Source organism: Podarcis pityusensis (genome assembly GCF_964106645.2).
Source record: "Podarcis pityusensis genome assembly, chromosome: 2".
In the NCBI taxonomy this organism is placed as follows: Eukaryota; Metazoa; Chordata; class Lepidosauria; order Squamata; family Lacertidae; genus Podarcis; species Podarcis pityusensis.
Genome location: NC_138029.1, coordinates 119,806,035 through 119,819,705, shown reverse-complemented (window position 1 = coordinate 119,819,705; position 13,671 = coordinate 119,806,035). Strand labels below are relative to the sequence as shown.

The window sequence follows — 13,671 nt, the reverse complement described above, 5'->3', positions numbered from 1 at the left end:
TGGCCCAAGGTCACCCAGCAGCTGCATGTGGAGGAGCGGAGACACAAACCCGGTTCTCCAGATTACGAGACTTCCGCTCTTAACCACTACACCACACTTCCCTCGCGAGAAGCCAAGTTACAGGGAACCAGGCAGAGGGCCTTCTCGGTAGTGGCGCCCGCCCTGTGGAACTCCCTTCCACCAGATGTCAAAGAGAACAACAACTACCAGACTTTTAGAAGACATCTGAAGGCAGCCCTGTTTAGCAAAGCTTTTAATGTTTAATAGGTTATTGTATTTTAATATTTTGTTGGAAGCCGCCCAGAGTGGCTGGGGAAGCCCAGCCAGATGGGCAAGGTATAAATAAATTATTATTATTATTATTATTATTATTATTATTTTATTTTAACCAAACAACAACGATTGCAATAATCGAATGCGAGGCAGCTGCTAAATGCACAGGAGCAGGGAGACACAGTTGGCAACCTTCCCCGTCTGCCAAGGAGCAGGGGAAGAAGGCAAGGAAATTGGGCCACCCTGTTGTCACCTGGCTCCAGCTCATCTGCTAAATGCACAGGAGCAGGGGGCGGCGAGCAAGCTGGCAACTCTGCTGCCGAAGGCACAGGAGCCCTGTCAGAAGGGGGAAACAGGAAAGGTGGCAATCTCTGAGCAGCTCAGCACGGATCTGCGCGTCCAGCAGGAATGGAAGGGTTAAACATCCGAGCTGAGATTCCTAGAGAGGCCCAGAAATTGGGGAAGGAGGGGGGGCTCTCATCAGAGCAGGCTGTTACTTCCTGCCCAGCCTTCTTTTTGTGTGTGTGCATTGGGGAGGGGGGCGTATTTGCGTGTGTGCATGTATTTTGGATTTCCTTTTTTTTTCCTTTTTCCAAATAGCGACTCAGGAACAACAGAGGCGGTGAGAGAGGCAGGTAGCTATGCACATGTCTATAGACCTATATTTTGCATTTCGCAGGAGCTGATGAGCGATTTGCAAGGCTGGAGGTCTCGGGTTGGGGCCCCCGGATGATTTATTATTAGTATTGTTATTTATGAGGAAGATCTGCAGCCTCCCTAGTTTCTAGAACAACCTTGCAGACCTTTTGATTTTTTTGAACGAACAGCCTGGATTGAATTCCCCTGGTTGCCCTCCCATCAGATCTGACGTTTTGCATTCCATCTTTTGAAAATCCGCTCTCTTCTTGTCCTGAAACGCTGTGCTGGGTTTCGGATCAATTTGATTATTTCTCGCCGATTGTTTTGCACGTGTATTTTAAAATGTTCCGACTGGCGTTTTAGAACCCTGTATTTAAGGAAATGAATGAAAGTTTGAAAAACCAGTTATACATTCTTTGCAAGCTGCAACCTGGGGCTTTAAGGCGATGCAGGTTTATAACGTTCACACATTACATTAAAGCAGTGTACAATCTGTGCAAATGGCAGATATTGTCCACATATACACATATATGTGCAACCAGTGCAGTTAAAGTGTACAAATTGACACGTGTGATCTCTTACATGCAAACACTTACACGTGTAGAGGCAACATGTACCTGCCTTTAGTGTAATGTGTGAGCAAGCCTAAAATGATGAAGTAGGTGGAGGAAGGGTGGAGGTATGGGGATAGCTCAGTGAGGAAAGCTCAGTTGTACTGTTTTTGGGGGACAGGAGGCGGGCAGGTGTGGAGGACTCCCTGGTCCTGAACAGGGTAACTGTGCCCCTAAAGGACCAGGTACGCAGCCTGGGAGTTATTTTGGACTTACAGCTGTCCATGGAGGTGCAGGTCAATTCTGTGTCCAGGGCAACTGTCTACCAGCGCCATCTGGTATGCAGGCTGAGACCCTACCTGCCTGCGGACTGTCTTGCCAGAGTGGTGCATGCTCTAGTTATCTCCCGCTTGGACTACTGCAACGCGCTCTATGTGGGACTACCTTTAAAGGTGATCCGGAAACTACAAGTAATCCAGAATGCGGCAGCTAGACTGGTGACTGGGAGCGGCCACCAAGACTATAAAACGCTGGTCCTGAAAGACCTACATTGGCTCCCAGTCCGTTTCCGAGCACAATTCAAAGTGTTGGTGCTGACCTTTAATGCCCTAAACCATCAGCGTGTTTTTACATGAGTAGAATGTGTCCTTCTTTTAAAATGTATCTCTGGGTTATTTGTGGGGCATAGGAATTCGTTCATTATTTTTTTACAAAATATAGTCCGGCCCCCCACAAGGTCTGAGGGACAGTGGACCAGCCCCCTGCTGAAAAAGTTTGCTGACCCCAGCTCTAAACTGCCTCGGCCCAGTATACCTGAAGGAGTGTCTCCACCCCCATCGTCCAGCCCGGACACTGAGGTCCAGCTCCGACGGCCTTGTGGCGGTTCTCTCCCTGCGAGAAGTGAAGTTACAGGGAAGCAAGCAGAGGGCCTTCTTGGTAGTGGGTCCCACCCTGTGGAACTCCCATCAGATGTCAATGAAATAAACAACTATCTGACTTTTAGAAGACATCTGAAGGCAGCCCTGTTTAGGGAAGTTTTTAATGTTTGATGTTTTGTCGTGTTTTTAATATTCTGTTGGGAGCCACCCAGAGTGCCTGGGGAAACCCAGCCAGATGGGTGGGGTATAAATAAATTTGTGTTGCTGTTGTTACAGGAATCTTAATCTCAGGGTCATGGCTTCGAGTCCTATGTTGGGCAAAATATTCCTGCATTGCAGGGGGTTGGACTAGATGACCCTCGGGGGTTCCTTCCAACTGCAATTCTAAGGGGTTCCCCCCCCCCACTGGCAATTATCAGTCTTGTGGTTTTTAGGCACAAGCGGAGGTGTGGATGAGTCCTTGGAGGAAGCAAGGAGGACCCGAATGCAACAGCACAGCTCTTCCTGCCCAAAATTCCCAGGAGCCATTATTCAGAAGCAATTACTCCCTCTCAGAGTGGAGGTTCAGTGTTGCCGTTGTGACTAGTAGGCATACTTAGTCTTCCTTTGTAAAGATGTCATAAAGGTAAAGGTAAAGGGACCCCTGACCATTAGGCCCAGTCGCGGACGACTCTGGGGTTGCGGCGCTCATCTCGCTTTACTGACCGAGGGAGCCGGCATACAGATTCCGGACCATGTGGTCAGCATGACTAAGCCACTTTTGGTGAACCAGAGCAGCGCAGGGAAACGCCGTTTACCTTCCCGCCGGAGCGGTACCTATTTATCTACTTGCACTTTGACGTGCTTTCGAACTGCTAGGTGGGCAGAAGCAGGGACCGAGCAATGGGAGCTCACCCCATTGCGGGGAATCGAACCGCCGACCTTCTGATCGGCAAGCCCAAGAGGCTCTGTGGTTTAACCCATAGCGCCATCCACGTCATAGAATCATATAATAGTAGAGCTGGAAGGGAGCCTGAGGTTCATCAAATCCAACCCCCTGCAATGCAGGAATTGTAACAACAACAACGATTTATTATTTATACCCTGCCACTCTGAGAAACACGATAAAACATCAAACATTAAAAATCTCAAAGTCTTTCCTTTTCGTCCTGAATTTCTCACCATTTAGCTTCATCGGTTGATCCCGTTGGGTTCCATTGTTCTCTAAGAGAGGGGAGAAACCTCCACACAGCACATCATAATTTTATACATCTCAGGCCTAACATGCATAGGATTGTGCTGTAGGATTGTCACTAACTAATTTTCAGAAATCTGAACGTTTCGGAAAGCAAAGCTTGGATTCAAAGCTCTCTACTTTCTCAAATTTCGGAATGTTTCCTTCATCATCACGGCCCTGTTCTCGATTTGTTGGCAGGACGAAAGGGCCGTTGAGCATGATGGAGCCGCCCTCTCAGAGCTTCCTGCTCCAGTCCGCGGGGATACAGTGCCGGGTGAAGCAGGAGCCCGACGAAGGTTGGGGGTCGCCCGAGTTCTTGACGGTCGTGCAGATCTCTGACGGGAGGCTCGGAAACCTGGACGCGCCGTGGGACGAGGCGGACGCTCCCATTGAGGGGGCTGGGAAAAAGCAACAGGCGGTGTGCGTTCCAGGCCTCAAAGGGGATTCGGAGCAGATGTATACTACCGGTAAGTGCCCAGTTCAAGGTCTTACATAATAATAATAATAATAATAATAATAATAATAATAATAATATATTATTTATACCCCACCCATCTGGCTGGGTTTCCCCAGCCACTCTGGGCGGCTTCCAACAGAACACTAAAATACAATAACCTATTAAACATTAAAAGCTTCCCTAAACAGGGCTACCTTCAGATGTCTTCTGAGAAGGCCCTCTGCCTGGTTCCCTGTAACTTGGCTTCTCGCAGTGAGGGAACCGCCAGAAGGCCCTCAGAGTTGGACTTCAGCGTCTGGGCAGAATGATGGAGGTGGAGACGCTCCTTCAGATATATTGGACCGAGGCCGTTTAGGGCTTTAAAGGTCAGCACCAACACTTTGAATTGTGCTCGGAAACGTACTGGGAGCCAGTCTAGGTCTTTCAAGACCGGTGTTATGTGGTCTCGGCAGCCATAGGATTGTAGAGTTGGAAGGGACCCCAGGGGTCATCTAGTCCAGCCCCCCGCCCCGCCCCTGCACTGCTGTTTATCTACAAAGCAGATCACTGTGATCTGTGGGGCAACTTCCCCTTCAACACCCATAGATCTCAGAAAGCTTTTCCACTGTGACGCTGGGCTTTTAGCGTGGATGCCCCTGTTCTGTGGAGCAGCATTATTGTCAAGATACGATGGGTGCCCACTCTCTGCCCTTTCCGGAAACTTCCGTTTTGACAGGTTTCCAGATAAACAAGTGTCTGCTGTACGGGTCTACTTATTAGGGCTAGAATAACAGCTAACAAATACAGTCGTACCTTGGAAGTCGAACAAAAGCTCCTGCAGCCAATCGGAAGCCCCATCGGACGTTCGGCTTCCAAAAATAGTTCGCAAGCTGGAACAGTCACTTCCAGGGTTGCGGCGTTCGGGAGCCAAAACGTGTGAGAACTAAGCTGTCAGATGCTGGTGGTGGTTGCTCGTGAGTAACCAGGCAGGACTCCGACCCGTCTTTTACAGGTTTTATTGTGCAAACTATTTACAGTGCAGATCCACAAAGTTCATGTCCATCTTAGTCACTTGCAGAATCTGGGAGTGGCCCCTTCCGGTTTCTCCCCCAACGTAAGAACTCAGGCACCCTAAACCTCCTCCTCCCCCCCTTGCGAAGGGGGCAGGCATCTCTCCTGGCCAGCCTGGCCTGGTGAGGCGCTGGGGCTCTCAGCGGCATCATCAAGCCCTTTCCTCACTTGGCTGGCCCCTTCCCTCTCTTCTCCACTGGAGGTGTGGCTTTCCCCACCGCTGGAAGAGGAACTGCTCCTCAGGAGTTTTGGAGGCTCTCTGTATCCCAACAGCCCCCCTGCCTCCCTCCCCTGTTCCGATGGCAGTCCCCTCACATAAGCCGTTCGAAAACTAAGGCACAACTTGTAAATGCTTCTCTCTTTGTTGGACTAGATGTTGACAGAGCATCTCTGCAAGCCTACGAGGGCCGCGATGGAGAACGGGCGCCAGTGAAGGAAGAGGCCATTTGCGAGTCGGATGCCCTGGAGGCAGAGGCCTACCGCCAGTGTTTCCGGGCCTTCCTCTACCAGGAGGCCGAGGGGCCGAGGGAGGCATGCCGGCAACTCTGGGAACTTTGCCGGCACTGGCTGAAGCCGGAGAGGAACACCAAGGGGCAGATCCTGGAGCTGCTGATCCTGGAGCAGTTCCTGGCCATCCTGCCTCTGGAGATCCAGAGCTGGGTCAGGGAAGGCACACCAGAGACCTGCTCCCAGGCGGTGGCCCTGGCCGAGGATTTCCTCCTGAGGCGGGAAGAGGCGGAGGAGAGACAAGGAAAAGAGGTGAGGACGAGATCAGGAGGGAGCGAGACACCAGTGATACCTTAGCGTGGTGGTAGGGCATCTACCGTATTTTTCGCTCTATAAGACACACTTTTTCCCTCCTAAAAAGTAAGGGAAAATGTGTGTGTGTCTTATGGAGCGAATGCAGGCTGCATGGCTAAGCCAGAAGCCAGAACAGGGAGAGGGAGCGCTCCCTCTCGCTGTTCTAGCTTCGGGCTTAGCTGGGCTCCCTCTAGCTATCCTGGCTTTTGGATAGCCCCCGCAAAGCTTCTGTAGGGCAGCAGGACGAAGGCTCCCCGCTGTCCTGCGGAGGCTTCGCACAGCTCTTGCAGGAAGTGGGGGGAAGGGACAGAGTGCACGACTCTGTCCCTTCCCCCACCTCCCAGAAAAGCCCCCAAGAACCGCGCTCCCTTTAAAGAGCGCACGGTTCTTGCGGGATATGGGGGAAGGTACAGAGGGCAGCTTACCCGCGCGTAGCCTCTTCCGGGCAGGGGCAGCCTTCATCCCGCTGCCTGGGAGAGGCTTCAGCAGCTATCCCAGAAGCCAGAACAGCAAGAGGCTATCCCAGAAGCCAGATCCCTCTTGCTGTTCTGGCTTCTGGGATTCAGAATTCCCCCCCACCTTGTTTCCTCCTCCCCAAACTAGGTGTGTCTTATTGTCTGGTGCGTCCTATAGAGCAAAAAATATGATAGTTTGCGTGCAGAAGGTCCCAGGTTCACTCCTAAGCCTTCAGGTAATGTCCCCTGCCTGAAACGGTGGCGAACTGCTGCCAGTCAGTGTAGACAACACTGTGTTCGATGGTCTCCCCATTGGTGTGACATAGCTTTGCCCGTTCCTAGTCCTTTGCAGGGGAGCCCACAGCTCAGCAGTAGAGCACCTGTTTTGCATGGACACAGTTTCTATTCGGTCCCCAACATTTTTCAGGTAAGGCTGGGAGAGAGGCCATGTGAAACCCTGGAGAGCTGCTGCCAGTCAGTGCAGGCACTACTGAACTAGATGGACCAATGCCCGGCTTTGGATTCTGACTTAAATCCGGCTGCTTTCAGGTGCTGCTTCATCAGGTGTCTGCCAGTCTCCCGGAATCAGATGGAGCTCCATTGGGTATTGAAGCAAAACAGCTTTTCAGGGAACCTAAGCAGGAGGAGGAGGAGGAGGAGGACGACGACGAAGGCACCGAAACTGGGGGTGAGGATTCCTTTGTGTTGTCCCTCTTCTGGCATAGCCTGAGTGGTGGATATGCTCTCGTGCCACTCTTTTCAAACACTGTTGAGCATGGCTTAGGGCCCTCGTATCTACAGGACCGCCTCTCCTGGTCTGCCCCGCAGAGGACCTTAAGGTCCATGAATAACCATAGTTTAGAGGTCCCGGGCCCTAAGGAAGTCAGACTATCCTCCACCAGGGCCAGGGCCTTTTCAGTGATGGCTCCGACCTGCTGAAATGCTCTGTCCCATGAGACTAGGGCCCTTCAGGATTTAACCTCCTTTCATCAGGCCTGTAAGACAGAGCTATTCCGCCTAGCCTTTAATTTGAATTCAGCCTGATCTTTTATTTCCCTTCTCTTCCCTCCCCCTCCCCTTTTATGAAGATCACCCACTCTGAGACCTCACAACTAATTCTTCCCTGGCCTCCTCACTGGCCCAAGTAGGACCAATTCAGCCAGCTAGCCCTGGGGGTTATCTAATGCTTATTTCCCCTAAATTGATTTTTGATTTTTGAATTTTATTGTTATTCATGTTTTTATACTGTATTTTATGCTGCTTTTATAATTAAGGGTTTTAAATTTGTTGTTAGCCGCCCTGAGCCCGGTTTTTGAACCAGGAAGGGCGGGGTATAAATTTTTTTAATTATTATTTATTATAGTAGAAGTGGGCTGTGCATAGCATGGATTGGCTGGCACCTGTGACGTCTCAAACCCATTTCCCTTCCCCATTCCTAGAGCAGTTTCACAATCTGGGCCTGGTTTTGCCAAGTGGGCCTGGTCTGGAAACTCCAGCTAACGCAGAATGTGGTGGCTAGACTTCTGCTGAATGGGGAGGGAGAAGCAGATGGCCAAGAAATATGTGGCACCACTGTTAAAACATCTGCACCCCTTGCCTACCTGCTATTGAGCCAGGTTGAAGATCCTTGTATTCATTTACAAATCCCCAAAAAACTTGTGCCCAGGATACCTTAGTGACCACCTGAATCTTTAAGACCAAGCTCGACTGTGAAATTGGGGGTGGGGGGTGGGGGGGACATCAACAAGAAGCCAAAGCTTTGGTGGTATTTGCTCAGCTTTTCTGAATCCAACAGAAATCCTGCAGGCATCTTCATTAACTGCTAAATGTTTCTTGACAGTTTTTTTTTCTAAACACAGTCATACCTCGGGTTGAATACACTTCGAGTTGAGCGCGTTCGAGTTGTGCTCCGCGGCAACCCGGAAGTAATGGAGCGTGTTACTTCCGGGTTTCGCCGCATACGCAGACACTCAAAATGAGGCCACGCGCATGCGCAGAAGCGGCGAAAAGCGACACGTGCGTGCACAGACATGGCGTCACTAGTTATGTTTACCTCTAGATGTGAACAGGACTCCGGAACAGATCCCGTTCATATCTAGAGGTACCACTGTATTGCTAGACTAATGCAGACGGTTAAGAAAAGGAATCATTTCCATAACAGTGGCTTTACATTTCATACTTGGCTTTTATTGTGTTTATATTTGCCACAATCTCCTTTGTTGTTTCTAATGGCATGTCTCCCCAAAAAGCCCTGTTATTGTGTGGCCTCTTTTGGGTGGGCCCAAAGAGAAGGGCCTCTGATGAAGACTGCCAGGTCTGGGCTGGTTCATATAGGGAGAGGCCGTTTTGAGGAACTGTACAGGACCAAAAGAGGTGCAGAATTTGTGAACATAAATAATGTGGTTTTTCCCCCCTTTTTGTTTAAAATAAATAACAACGGCAAGTGGCTAGTCCATAAGGAAGTATGGGTTTCATTGGCGCTCGATGCAGGATTTTGTCGTTTGTTTTGTACTTGCAAAGAATTTTGGGTCATGGCCTAACATTGGGTTTGAGCATATTACACCGATCCTGGTCCGACTGCACTGACTACCTATTAGTTTCCGAGCCCAATTCAAAGTGCTAGTTCTGACCTATGAAACCTTAAATGGCTCAGGACCGTAATTCCTCAAGGACTGCCTCTTTCCATATCAACCTGCCTAGACTCTGAGATCATCTTCTGAGGCCCTTCTTTGTGTGCCTCTTCATCAAGAGGTCCAGAGGGTGGCAATGTGAGAACAGGGCCTTCTCTGCAGTGGAATGCTCTCCCCGGGGAAGTTCACCTGTCACCTTCATTATACACCTTTGGGCACCAGGCAAAAACATTCCTTTTTAACCAGGCCTTTGGTTGATCTGTTTGACATCCTATACCCTTTTAAAATGTGGCTCTTTTCATGGGGGGGCATTATTGTGTTGTTGTTTTTATTCTTATATCTTATATGTTGCGATCTTTTCTGTGAACCACCCTGAGACCTCCCAGTACAGAGCTGTATATAAATAATAATAATAATAATAATAATAATAATAATAATAATAATAAACAGCCTCAGTCCAGTATACCTGAAGGAGCATCTCCACCCCCCCACCTTTCTGTCCGGACACTGAGGTCCAGCACCAAGGGCCTTCTGGCGGTTCCCTCACTGCGAGATGCCATGTTACAGGGAAGCAGGCAGAGGGCCTTCTTGGTAGTGGCACCCGCCCTGTGGATCACCCTCCCACCAGATGTCAAAGAGAAGAACAACTACCAGACTTTTAGAAGACATCTGAAGGCAGCCCTGTTTAGGGAAGCTTTTAATGTTTAATAGGTTATTGTATTTTAGTGTTCTGTTGGGAGCCGCCCAGAGTGGCTGGGGAAACCCAGCCAGATGGGCAGGGTGTTGTTGTTGTTTAGTCGTGTCCGACTCTTCGTGACCCCCTGGACCAGAGCACGCCAGGCACTTCTGTCTTCCACTGCCTCCCGCAGTTTGGTCAAACTCAGGCTGGTAACTTCGAGAACACTGTCCAACCATCTCGTCCTCTGTCGTCCCCTTCTCCTTGTGCCCTCCATCAGGGTCTTTTCCAGGGAGTCTTCTCTTCTCATGAGGTGGCCAAAGTCTTGGAGCCTCAGCTTCAGGATCTGTCCTTCCAGTGAGCACTCAGGGCTGACTTCCTTAAGAATGGATGCGTTTGATCTTCGTGCAGTCCATGGGACTCTCAAGAGTCTCCTCCAGCACCAGAATTCAAAAGCATCAATTCTTCGGCGATCAGCCTTCTTGATGGTCCAGCTCTCACTTCCATTCATCACTACTGGGAAAACCATAGCTTTTACTATACGGACCTTTGTTGGCAAGGTGATGTCTCTACTTTTTAAGATGCTGTCTAGGTTTGTCATTGCTTTTCTCCCAAGAAGCAGGCGTCTTTTAATTTCGTGACTGCTGTCACCATCTGCAGTGATCATGGAGCCCAAGAAAGTAAAATCTCTCACTGCCTCCATTTCTTCCCCTTCTGTGGTTGACACAGTCAAAGGCTTTTGCATAGTCAATGAAGCAAAAGTAGATGTCTTTCTAGAACTCTCTAGCTTTCTCAATAATCCAGCGCATGTTTGCAATTTGGTCTCTGGTTCCTCTACCCCTTCGAAATCCAGCTTGCAATTCTGGGAGTTCTCGGTCCACATACTGCTTAAGCCTGCCTTGTAGAATTTTAAGCATAACCTTGCTAGCGTGTGAAATGAGTGCAATTGTGTGGTAGTTGGAGCATTCTTTGGCACTTCCCTTCTTTGGGATTGGGATGTAGACTGATCTTCTCCAATCCTCTGGGCAGGGTATAAATAATAAACAAATTATTATTATTATTATTATTATTATTATTATTATTATTATTATTATGTTTGCCTGTTTTATGTGTTTCAGCAGGTTTCAGTTGGGCTCATGACGATGAGGAAGAGGAGAAGGAAGAGAAGCCATGTCTGGGGGGCCCTGAGCAAATGGAGCCGCAGGGTTTGTCCAGAGAAAGACTTTCCTGGTGCGAGGAGAATGGAGGCATTTCTGCACATCAGCCCGACTCAGAGCAGAAGACCCACTGTGGAAAACGACCAGGCAGCTCCCTTCCTGCTTGGGGAGGTGACGAGGATCTTGGCGGAAGTGAAGAGGAGATCCTCCAGCCCGAAGAAGAATGTTCATGCGTTCTGGGCGAGAAGACCCTTGGTCACATTTGCCACCCGAGGATCCACCCGGGAGAGAAACCACACAGTTGCGTGGTGTGCTCGAAAACCTTTGCGCCGAGATCTGGGCTGGTTGCCCACGAGAGGACGGCGCACGCAGGAGAGAAGTCCTATCCCTGCCTGCACTGCGGGGAAAGCTTTGACACGAGCTCCCATTTCACCTGGCACTTGCGGAGCCACGCTGGGGGGAAGCCGTACGAATGCTTCAAATGCGGGAAGAGCTTCCACAGCAACCACTCCTTCGCCGGCCACCTGCGGAGCCACGTCGGGGGCGAGCCCTTTGAGTGCCTGCGCTGCGGGAAAAGCTTCGCCGCCCGCTCAGATCTGACCCGGCACGCGGGCGAGAAGCCCTACCAGTGCTTGGATTGCGAGAGGAGCTTCGGTCAGAACTCGCAGCTCGCCACCCGTCGGCGGGCCCACGCGGGAGAGAAACCTTTCACGTGTGGCGAGTGCGGGAAGATCTTCAGCCGCAGCTCGCACCTCCACGGGCACCAGAGGATGCACTGCAGCGAGAAGGCGCACAAGTGCCTGGACTGCGGGAAGACCTTCAGCGGGAGGTCGCACCTGAACCGGCACCAGAGGATCCACACGGGGGAGAAGCTCTTCAAATGCTCGGTGTGCGGGAAGAGCTTCTGCATGAACTCAGACCTGGTGGCGCACGAGAGGATCCACACGGGGCACAAGCCGTACAAGTGCGCCGACTGCGGGAAGAGCTTCAGCCAGAAGCAACACCTAACCAGCCACCAGAGGACCCACACGGGCGAGAAGCCCTACGTCTGCCTGCACTGCGGTAAAGGCTTCAGTGTCAGCTCCAACCTCAACACGCACGAGAGGACGCACACCGGCGTGCGGCCCTTCAAGTGCTCCGACTGTGGCAAGAGCTTCAGCCAGAAGTCGCACCTCATCGGCCACCAGAGGATCCACACGGGGGAGAAGCCCTACCTGTGCGTGGACTGCGGGAAGAGCTTCAGCTCCAGCTCAAACCTCATGGCGCACGCGAGAACCCACAGCGGGGAGAAAGCATAGGGTCCTCTAGGAGGGCCGCCAGAAATACATTGGCGCCTCGGTTTTTGAACGTCTCTGTTGACAAACATTCCAGTTTTCGAACGCTGTAAACCCAGAAGTAAATGCTTGGGTTTTCGAACACGCCTTGGAAGTTGAACATGCCACACAGCTTCCGCTAAGTGCAAAATCCTGAGGCCTGTAAAGGTAAAGGGACCCCTGACCATTAGGTCCAGTCGTGACCGACTCTGGGGTTGTGGCGCTCATCTTGCTTTATTGGCAGAGGGAGCCGGAGTACAGCTTCCGGGTCATGTGGCCAGCATGACTAAGCTGCTTCTGGCGAACCAGAGCAGCGCACGGAAACGCTGTTTACCTTCCCGCAGGAGCGGTACCTATTTATCTACTTGCACTATGACGTGTTTTCGAACTGCTAGGTTGGCAGGAGCTGGGACCAAGCAACGGGATCTCACCCCGTTGTGGAGATTCGAACCACCGACCTTCTGATCAGCAAGTCCTAGGCTCTGTGGTTTAACCCACAGCACCACCCGCGTCTCTATCTGAGGTCCCATCCTAAGGCCTAGCTGTCGGCTATTGAGTTTTCAGTTTTTAAACGTTTCAGAACTCGAATTGTCTTCCAAAACGGATTACGTTCGAAAACCGAGGTACCACAGTGAATCCGATGGGCAAGGGGTGTCGGTCAAGTAAACGCCCCGCTTTCAGCAGCACTCATTCCACTGGCTGCCGTTCAGAGACAGCCTCTAGACATGTCCTCCATGAATTTGTCTTGCCCCATTTTAAAGCCGTCGAAATTTGGCCTCCTATGGGAGCAGATGTCATAGCTGAACTCTGTGGTGGGACCAAGTACCTCTTTTTGTCTCTCCTGAACCTTCCGACGTTCACCTTCATTAGGATAGAGGAAGTGGCCGCATCCCAAGTCAGACCATTGGTCTACTTAGCTCAAGACTGTCTACACTGACTGGCAGCCGCTCTCTGAGAAGTTTCAGTAGGGGGTTCTCCTCCTGCCTTCCCGGAAGATGCTAGGGATTTTGAACCTGTGATTTTCTGCCTCTGGTTTATATTTACTCTCAAGAATTCGAATCTGCATTCTCCCAAATAGAATTCCCTTTTCCTTGTACCACCACCCCGATATTCCCAATGGGCGATATTGTAGGATTTGGGGATCTTAGGGGTGGGTTGGAGGGGGGGAAACTAAAGATATAAAGGACTGTGTATGGCATGTTGGTACTCAGCTGTTGGTGACTTGTAAGGCAATAAAAACTAAGACAGAAGAGGGCGAAGGTTGATCTCTGATGCCCCCAGGCACAGCCTTAGATCTTACCAGCGAGGAAATTTCAGTTGAGCATTATGAGAAACCTAGATTCCACACAGGCTGCTCTTTTATCACAGGGACATTCTGCAACCCGACACATTCAACATGAGTTCTGCAGCCTGCCAATAATAGTGCAATTGGCAAGCATTTATACTGGACTCTCCACACATCATCCTTTATCAGTTTGTTCTGCAGCGCTTCCCCAACCTCCCCACATTATTGCATCTACATTTTAAGAACATAAGAAGTGGATCAGGCCAGGGACCCGTCTAGTCCAGATTCCC

At 50.6% G+C, this 13,671-nt stretch overlaps 1 protein-coding gene across 4 annotated transcripts; it reads left to right on the top strand.

Moving 5' to 3' along the window:
• The first annotated feature begins 402 nt into the window (after positions 1-402).
• LOC308469478 (uncharacterized protein) lies at positions 403-13,355 on the top strand. Of its 4 annotated transcripts, none has more exons than XM_080991992.1 (5): positions 403-904; positions 3,756-4,024; positions 5,438-5,823; positions 6,870-7,008; positions 10,745-13,355. In XM_080991992.1, the coding sequence occupies exons 2-5, from the start codon at positions 3,775-3,777 to the stop codon at positions 12,079-12,081; spliced, it is 2,112 nt and encodes a 703-aa protein (XP_080848118.1). In that variant the 5' UTR covers positions 403-904; positions 3,756-3,774; the 3' UTR covers positions 12,082-13,355. The 4 variants fall into 4 exon arrangements, with proteins under 4 accessions (XP_080848118.1, XP_080848117.1, XP_080848120.1 ...); XM_080991991.1 differs by having other exon boundaries at positions 404-908; XM_080991994.1 differs by having other exon boundaries at positions 405-908; positions 10,748-13,355.
• Positions 13,356-13,671: the final 316 nt, after the last annotated feature.

Bases quoted from the DNA above. Each gene is read 5' to 3' on its own strand.
- LOC308469478 (XM_080991992.1), top strand. From the start codon at position 3,775: ATGATGGAGCCGCCCTCTCAGAGCTTCCTGCTCCAGTCCGCGGGGATA. The intron at 5,824-6,869 runs GTGAGGACGAGA...GGCTGCTTTCAG, and splicing joins AGGAGAGACAAGGAAAAGAG to GTGCTGCTTCATCAGGTGTC. The intron at 7,009-10,744 runs GTGAGGATTCCT...TATGTGTTTCAG, and splicing joins CGAAGGCACCGAAACTGGGG to CAGGTTTCAGTTGGGCTCAT.